The 9739-nt window shown below is 37.9% G+C and overlaps 1 protein-coding gene across 1 annotated transcript; it reads left to right on the forward strand.

The window, feature by feature from the left end:
* Positions 1-1928: 1928 nt before the first annotated feature.
* On the forward strand, positions 1929-8552 carry LOC118755480 (myb-like protein Q). The gene is made up of 2 exons (XM_036490310.1): positions 1929-5487; positions 8474-8552. Exons 1-2 carry the CDS (start codon positions 2459-2461, stop codon positions 8550-8552), a joined length of 3108 nt encoding a protein of 1035 aa, XP_036346203.1. The 5' UTR covers positions 1929-2458.
* Positions 8553-9739: the final 1187 nt, after the last annotated feature.

Below are 9739 nucleotides of genomic sequence, written 5' to 3' on the forward strand. Positions count from 1 at the left end.
ACCTAAAGGTGAAAAGGTGTCAAGTCCATTTTTTATTTATTTTTTTTATTTAGTTTTTGATGCCAGATAATGCCTCTCTCTCTCTCTCCTGAATAATATCAAGAAATGGACTTGGCCCTTTTTCACCATTAGGTAACGATATTTTTATACATACTTCAAAACTAATTTCTTTCAGGCATGTCTTTAGCATTGGTTTGTTTCTTTTTTTCCTTTAAGCCACTCTTACTCGACTTTTTTTCTAAAATTTCGAAGGACAAGTGTTTTATCAAGAGAATGAATGTTGTCTGCTGCCTACTAGATAGTCTTTGAATATATGTATATATATATTTTTTTTTGATGTTTAATGGTTGTTCACTCTATTTGTTATAAAAGAAATTATGTGTTTACTCTACAGAGTACTAAATAGACGAAATTTTGTGTTTACTCGATCGAGGAGTTCAGCTAAGCCGGGGTTTAGTCAACGTCGCTTGCACCGTGTACTTTAAGATCCGACTGTGAATGTCGAACGTTTCCTGAAAAATATAAAAAGCCGGCCGGCCCCTACGTTTGGCAAACATTTCTTTTCCAATTTGCGTTGCAAAATACTCCTTTTTTTCTGATATGGTCTACATCGTGTCTATGTATGTAAAAATAATCTAAAATCTATTAGGATAATAGATAAATAGATAGAATAAAAATAAAGACTCCGTACACTGAGAAAAGCGTCAGCTAAATTGATATATTTCTCTCAACACAACATTTGATAACTATAACTAAATCATGTGTTGAGAAAACATATTTATTTAGTTGACGTAACTAAACTCTTCTCAGTGTTGACGGGTCGGAAGATGACCAACTACATGTAGGTAAGACGTAATTATAGGATGGTTTTCCGGGACATGTCCCGGTTTTAGACTGTTCTTGCAGGTGTCCAGGTACAGCCTTGAAAAGTCCCGGTTTCCCATAAACTTTCTGGTTTTAATGCAAAAAAATTTAGCTTGTTTAATTTTTATCGAATTTCACTACTCCTTTGCAAATGTACAATACAACATCTTCGAATGATAAGAGCTTTTGGTTTGGGTTTATGATTGTGCCGATCTCTTAATAGCAGAAGTTGTTTTCATTTAATTTATTTATGTTCTGTTAATAATGCTGTTAAATTCCTTGTAACTTTGTGCGAGATAATTTTTACGATTTACGATTTTTCCAAAATTTATATTTAAGTCTAACAAATTTGCATTAAAAATCAACCCCTAAAGCTGTTAGCATATTTTTTTCCGATTTTTGATCCCCTGTAATTTTCCGCCTCTACATTCTATAAAAGGGTATGTATAAGCAAATACAACTTGTACTAAGTGGGCGTAGTTTAACTGTTTCGCGCGCCATCAACATCTGCACGAGCGAGACAACGCATTTGAAGCAACAAAATCAGTGTGCGAAAAGCAGACAAAGCAAACGACAGAAGCCATCAATAAATCTGAGTGGTGGTGGTGATTTTGACTTTAACAAAGCAACCGAGCGACAGTGCCTGTAGCTGTGGTGGATTAAGAAAGTGCCGCTACAAAAGCAACCATAAACAAGTAGCCGTTCAACTGAATACGAACAGCGCGTTGAGTGAGGGGAAAAAGTATTTTGGTTGGTAGAGAGCGAGAGAGAGAGGGAGAGAGCTAAAGAATTTATTTCGTGCTTTTTAAAGAATACGGTAAATGAGCGGTTGTGCGCTGCAATGGGGCTGGGAGAGCCAGTGAGGTATGTGTGCCCGTGTGTGTCTGAGGTTTGTGTGGTAAAATAGTTGCATTGGTGTGTGCGTGCGAGAATGCTTCGTGCGGTTTTGTGAAGCTGTTTATTGTTTGTTCGAATGTTAATGCTGATTCCTATGGGAATTAAAGTGACTTGTGGTTTTTGTACATTCATATAAAGTTGTTTTTGGCTCAGCCTTAGCGTGATCGAAAATACACATGTATGAAATGAAGCTATGTGGTGTGATGGAAGCTGGATGTGCTGTACAAATGCTTTTTTGTTGTTGTTTTTATTAGAGATTTACATTGCTCTTATTTCGCTGCTGCGACGTTTTTACTTATACGAATTTATGTATACATTATATTTTATTTATTTATTTTGTGGAAAAAAACATTCGTTTGAGATTCTTTCGCATGAATGTGCCGCAGCTTTTCATAAGCAACAGTTTAAGTAAAAAACGCGAACGATTCGCTAGGCGGGCGCGTGAATAGACGGAAAGTGTAGATTCAAATTTAGCTAAGCGCAATTCTAATGGAAATTAAAATTTTATGTAACCAGAACTGTGTGGGATTGGAGAGCGTTTTTCGGCACAGGAAATGAAATAAATAAAAGGTGCGCTAAAAAAAAGTGTGGCAAAAACAAACAAACATTTAATAAAAAAACGGTAAAAATATTGAGACATTTTTAAAAAAATTAAAAACTAAAAAAGTGCCCAAATGACCACCGGGTGTGCGAAAAAATGAAATTTCCTGCGCGTAGCAACAACAAAAGCTCAATAACTTTAACTGCAGCGCACAGTGTTGGTGCTGGCGGTGGTAGCAGCATGCGCGCTACAAAATATGCTAACGCCCACAAGGACAACAGCTGCAAGGACACGAACAACAAAGAACGTCGTGCGCCCAGCTTGTTGACAAACGCAGTAAAAATGAAAATTACCAAATGCAATGCCACCAAATTGGCTAGCGCTGCGAATGGAAATAAGCCTGCTTCAGCTACAACAACAACAACAGCAGCGGCGGCGGCAACAGTAAGCAACGCAACAACAACAACAACAGCTAGTGCGTTTAACAGTAATAATCTCAGTAGATTGTTGAATGAAAGTCACAGAATACAGTTAACGCCAGGCGCTCAAAACCAGCAAGACGCACAAGGATTGCATTTTGTGAATAGACAACACTATCGACCAACGCCGCAGCCGGGTGAGGGAGTGTGTGGTGAGTACGCGCATAGAGGATCCCACATGTTGAATGCGAATGCAGGCGGCGCAGATGGTGAAAGGCGACGCGCACAAGTGCAACAACAACAACAACCCTCAACGTCTTATTCACGGCAGCAGGATCAGCTATTGGCGGAAGACATGCGTGCTTATGCCACAAGTACAGCAGCAACAGCTACATCCATTGGGCATGAAAATCCAGAGCGACGCAATGCAACAACGCCAATGGCTGACACACCAGCAGGAGGGAGGATGGTGAGCAGCAGTAGCAGCGTTGGTGTGGTAAAAGAGGAAGAGAAGAGTTCACCACAGCCAGTGGCCACAGCGGCGCTGGAAAGGATGACATCCATAGCGACTGAGATGCGCACTGCGCTGCCGCAACAGCAAGCAGTCATGCGAAGTGCTGGGGAGAATTGTGCGCAGCCGAGAGGCACAAGCGCCTATACAACAACACCAACAACGGCTGCTTTGGCATGCACAAATGTGTACTCACACGCGCACTCGCTCGCTCGATCGTCAGCACAAACACCAACACCAACACCAACACAAGCTGAACAGCACGCTTCGTACTCGTCACCTACGTCTTCACAGTTGGCTACCTTGCTTGCATTGCCTGCCACTTTGCCGCCGTCATTGGCGTCGTCGTCGTCTGCGGCAGACGCAGCGGCAGCGGCAGCGTCCAAGTCCACGTCCGTGTCAGTGTCCGTGTCGTCGTTAAGGTCCGCGACACCACAGCTCATATCAGTTGTCAACGAAACATCAAACCAAACGGTGTTACGTACGATCGGTGAAGCCCGAACAGCAACTACAGTAACAACGGCCTTTGAACAAACGCCAAATGCAACAATAACAAAAATACCCACAACGCTTGCAACTAATGCAATTTTCAAAGTGAAATTAGAGAATAGCGAAGACGTCGAAACGGATAATAATCAGCAGCAGCAGAAGGCAAGCACTAGTGACGTCGTTGTTCGAGATAGTGTCGGCAATACGGAACACCAACAACAACAGCCGCTACAACAGTTGGCGTCGCGCGATAAAAATGCCAAAAACGCTGATAAGTGTCGAAATGCGATAACAACGTCTACGGCGATATCAACAACAGCAACATTGCCGCCGGTTGTAGCAACAAATGTCGCGCAAATATCGGTTATCAATAGCAACAATAAGAACAACAACAACAATAATAACAATAGCAAATTGTGTGTTAGTGTAAACAGTACAAATCCAAGTGATATCAAAAATGCAAAAATTAGTGATGAACCACAACAAAAACAACAACACGAACAAGAGCAAGAACAAGAAGAAGTCTCAAGGGCAGTTGTAGAGCAGCAGCAACAACAACAAAGTGATTTGCTGCCACTAAACTATCGCGGTGTCAACAATTCAGTGATTATAGCTAATTTTAATAGCAACATCAGCAACAACAATAATAACAATAACACTAACAACAGCACAGCATCCAACGCGGCGCACTACGAGCAAGAAGAGGAGCGAGCGACCACAGCGCAAGAGCAACAGCTGTTGCAGGACGAGCAGCAGCAACAGCAACAGCATCAGGAGCAGCAGCATTATTTGCGCTACACGCAGCAATTACCGCAGGACAGCATCGACGAACAACAGCAGCAGCAGCAACAACAATTGTTGCATCTAACCTCGAATATACTCAACGGCACTGATCCCAACTTAAATTTGGCCGCTGCCGCTGTCGATTTGCAACAACAGCACCAACACCAACAACAACAACATCAACATTGGCTATCCGCCTACAATAGTTGTGCCTACGATCTCTCACGTCATCATCATCAGCAACAGCTGCAACAGCAGCAACAGCACCACCACCAGCAACATTTACTGCAATTGGAGCAACAGCATCAGCAACAACAACAGCAGCAGCAGCACACCAAAGAGTTGCTCGAAAAATCCGATTTGATTGCCTTACATCCATCACATTTACTCTTCTCGCCACATCTCACCTCACCAGCATCGCCTTACGTACACTCCACATCGCCGCATCATTTGCATCCACATACGCACGCACACGCAGTACATCATACACAATTCATTGACGACAACATGCGTAACAATTTCAGTTTGTACACACCTTATGGTGGCCATCCACACCATGAACATTTGCAACATCACGCCACCAGCACTGGCGCTGCGCCCAGCAGCATTGATGAGGTTATACAGGATACGCTGAAGGATGAGTGTATGGAGGATCATCATGGCGTGAGCTATTGCACATTGACCACAGTGCCCGATTTGAAGGATGCCTATCATCATCAGCATATGTTGGCCGATCAACAGGTGCTGACGCCCACCCAACTGCATCAGCTGCATGTGGCTACACAACATCACAACAATTCGGTTAGTTCGGGTGGTGGTTCACCGTCGCCTACATCACTATCGCATGGCGGTGTGCCAGGAGATGGCGCCAGTTTTACACAGCTGACGAATGCGACCACCTATCGGGATGTTTATGGTAGCTTTCCTTCGGATCATACAGTCATGTCGCTATTTCCGTCCTCGCTGAGTCCGGTTCTATCGAGGTGAGTGAAAGTATATATTTGTTGTTTTTTTTTTTTAACTTATTTATGTAAAAATTTTTGGCGTATGAAAAAAAGGTTTTCAATAGAATTTTATGTGAATCTTACTCTTTAGAGAATTCAAATGGTTCCTATCTAAAAAAAAAAGAAACAGATTAAGAGAAAGGAAAGTGAAAGATATATGTATTATCCAAAATGAAAAAGTAAATACTTCTACCCAGAGCAATTATTCCCTTTATTGACGAAATTGTTTCGCACTTACAGTGCTTCCAGATTTTTTTTTTCAAAAAACTGTAAATTTCTTTAATAACTGTTTCGTTCGACTAAGAAACTATAACATTCAAAAATTAAGAGAGTTTTTAAAAAAATTAAGGTGTTTTAATTTTATTAAATATTAATAACAAAAAACGATTCATTTAAAATAAAATAACATAAAGCGTTTAAATTATACTTAAATGAACAAAAATAGACGTTAAAAAATGGTTTGCTACTTTCTTTAAGCATTTGATTCCATGCCTCAAATTTAGTACCTCCTGAAGTTTTTTTTTAAGAAAGCTTTAGAGATTAAAGTACCACAGAGTTCTGGAATTTCTACTTTATTTCTTATTTTATTCAAATTGATTTAGAAAAATATTCATTCCACATTTGCTGTAGCGACTGCAATGCAAAGGACAGCTAAAGCCCTTTGTTTTAAATAAGGAAACGCTGCTCGTTCATCGTCCCCTAAGCTTGTCGAAAAACTGTAGTATATGGTTAAAATTGTGATTCTGCCAATATTGCACACTTTTCTTCTAAAAACACAAAAACTGGCGACTCGAAGTTTTATCATTAGATGTGATCAAGTCGAGAACAGTTTGGATTAGATTAACCGCCCCCATAATTTTTCAGTCTCTCCATGCCTACCATTGATTTTTAGCCAAACATCAAATATCAGTTTTCGTTTGTGGCTTCGACTTCTCTTGCATTGACGAAAACATTTTTAACTAGGTAGAAGCTGGTCTATAACTTAAGTGCAGCTGGATACCCCTTAAGGCTTCTAACGTCCTACTTCTAGACTTTTTTCCACTACGTACTTTTGTTTCTAGTTCTCCGTGGTCTTCTTTTTACGCGGTTTTTTCCAACATCTTCCATTTACTTTTTTCAATATTTAATGGACGATATTTCCTTTGCTTCGGTAATTGTTCGAGAGTGTAACTTTTTTATGCGTTGTTTTAAATAAGTTTTCTAAAGACCCAACTAACCGAGTAAAAAAGGATCAAGTGTAGCCATGAGTATTCTAAATACATAAGTTGGCTTTGAATACCAAGCCACATTTTCTGAGGGAGAATTGAAGTTAAGCCACGATACATTTCGCATAAAGTCCAGATCCGCGACCAGTGTGGATTTTGGGGGCTTCATTAAGGATTCTCCTATATGACAGACACTGACTGACGTTTAGATTTCTGATCGTATTTTAAGGCTTTCGAAGACTTTTTGTTCAACGCGAGAATCCTACAGAAGTTTGTTTGTATCTAAGAAATCGAAATACATATGCAGTGACTCCTCTTAGTGTAGAGGGAACGAGGCCGTCCAACCTCTCCCTTCTATTTAGTGAAAGGGACAACAATAGTTCTATCGGACAGAGGGGTGCTTCCCCTAAAATGCTAGCTTAGTAGTTTGAAGCTCCCCTCTATATATACCTACCTTTATTTGCTTTCAAATGCTCAGATTTTGGAGAGAAATCGGCTGAGGCATGTCTGTTCGTCAGTCTGTTTGTTGAGGTATCTCAACAATAGGATAATATGATGAGGTGTGCACTGCGACTTAATTATATATTGTGTCCTCCGCTCTTCCCTCTAAGTCTGAAGTGGTATGTAAGGAATCCTCCGAGGAAGGGCTCGGGACCAACTGGAGTTATAGCTGCCCTCTTCGTTCCAAAAATCGGGATATTTCTAAAGCGTCGAATCCGAATGTTAATCAAGATTTTAAAAATTTTAATCAGTGTTTCTAGTATTGTTTTGGGTAGCCCATTAAATTTTAGTATAATAAAGTGCAAGTTTGAAGTGACTTGTACTTACCGTTGATTTCTGCCAATTTTTTGTTCGCGCATTTTCTTCTATACAAAGTATGTTCAACAAATTTTTTGTACTTGTTGTGTATGTAAGTTCTAGCTACTTTAAATTTGCTGTTTAAATTGAATGGGCTACAAAACTGCATACTCAGAATATTTCTAAGAAATTTAACTAAAAAGCTCAAAATTTTGCTGAATCTTTTTTTTGCTAATTTTTGAACAAAGTTTGAATTTTTGACTTACATTTGTTAGACAACGTGCTACACTATAAAAAATAAATAAAGAAACATTAAATAATCGAAAAGAATGCTAAAATGTCTCCTCCCTATTTATATTTCCGCCACTTTATCTATAGCTTATATTTTTCATATCCATGCTTTTATTGAGGGAATTAATAAATTTTTTGAATTTCACTAAATTCAAGTTAGAATCTTTTCTTACAAAAAAAAAAGGCTTAACAAATAATTCTAAAAACCTTCAAAAAAATTTGGACAAGAATAATAAACTGCAATAAATCGAGAGCCCCAGTTTGACAGAACAAAGCATAAAGGTTATAGTAAATAGGGATGCTGGCTATGTTTATGGTTCCCTTATATGTATTCTATGTCCTTTGTTATAACGAAAGTGTTGCCACGTTTGTACGAAAAATTGTTTTTTGGGCCAGACTACAGGGAGATTCTTATCAAATTAATAAAGAAAACACTGAAAATCGGGACTTAATCGGTACAAATATGAAAAATCGGAACACGTATACGTCCCGACTTTTAAAAAAATATTCAGCGGGACAATTTTCTCAAAATCAGTGCTGTCCTGCCAAAATCGGTGCGAATGGTCACCGTAGGTATAAACACGTGACGCGAAGTGAAAATAGGCTGGTTTTCTTTAAACAGCCCGTTTGAAGTTTGAATTATTATTCGGTTAATTTCCATTCCATTTCAGTCAATCGCGTAAATTAGTTATTAAAGAAATATCGAAAGATAACAGCGTTATAAAGCAAGAAATTGCAAATTATTGGTAATTGGACGCAGACCACGCATGCATGGAAAGTGTAACATCATTTTTGAAAAAATGCAAATTGCTATAAAAAATTAAGAAAATGTACCTCAAATTAAAATTTTAAATTAGATGTTTAAAAGAAGAAAAAAAAATTTGCTAAATTAAAAAAAAAAAAACATGTCACGGCTCACTTTATGTGAAATGGATGTATGTATGTCAGTAACATCTATATCGACTTCCTCCAAACTTGGAACATACGTTTATATTTTATATGGTGATTTTTTTTTTAATGGAAAATAACTACTACCATATAACGGCAATGCATAGAAAAACGAAAATAAATATAAATTTTTTAAGCCGGGTGTAAGAAGTTCGGCTTCGCCCACGCTTATATTAGTTTTATTCTAATTTTTTTATGACAGACATTTTTTTCCTCTTTTTGTTTAAATGTTGTGTTTTCCCCCAACGTATTTTATTGGTTTCGCTACAGAATAAAAAAAAAAAATTCTATAGAAGATTCATTTGGTTTTCGAATTTTTAAAACGCAGTTTACAAAAACCAAAAAAACTAGAGAATAACAACTTTTAACCAGATAACCTGATAACCAGGTAGATGTGAATACCCCAAAAGTTTTCCATTTTAAATATTTTTCTTTAATTCTCTGCTAAATTGTGGCAAGTTTCAAACTAAATGCGGAATTAATAAGAATTGTAGCAAATTTTCATAAAAATTTCAAAATCTTTAATAAGAATTTTCTTCCATACATATAACGAGCGATCGATTTTTTACATGGAAGATAATGCGGAATACCGTCAGCAAAAAAAATATCAAAAATCAATGATAATTTTAAGCCATTTCAAACTTGTATGTTATATAAAAGTTCACACACGATTTTTTTTATTCTTATTAAAAAGTTCGAAATTTTGATTAAAATTTGCGGAGTTTTTTCAAATATTGCAAAAAGTTTAAAACTTGGTTTTATATGGTGTTTGTTAATATATACGCCACATTTAGCATGAATAACATTGTAAATATAAAAGAAAAAATCACCGTATACTCAATTTTGTGACTAACTCTATCTATCTAAGTAGAATATAATAAAATCTATGGATTTTCTAACTTAAATATTTTTTAATTACCTAGTCAGTAATTTCAGGCAAAGTTGAAAATTCGCGCAACCAGCAGCAGTTTTACTAGCAGACAGACAAA

Source organism: Rhagoletis pomonella, unplaced genomic scaffold (genome assembly GCF_013731165.1).
Source record: "Rhagoletis pomonella isolate Grant_MI unplaced genomic scaffold, Rhpom_1.0 Rhpom_scaffold_06378, whole genome shotgun sequence".
NCBI lineage: Eukaryota > Metazoa > Arthropoda > Insecta > Diptera > Tephritidae > Rhagoletis > Rhagoletis pomonella.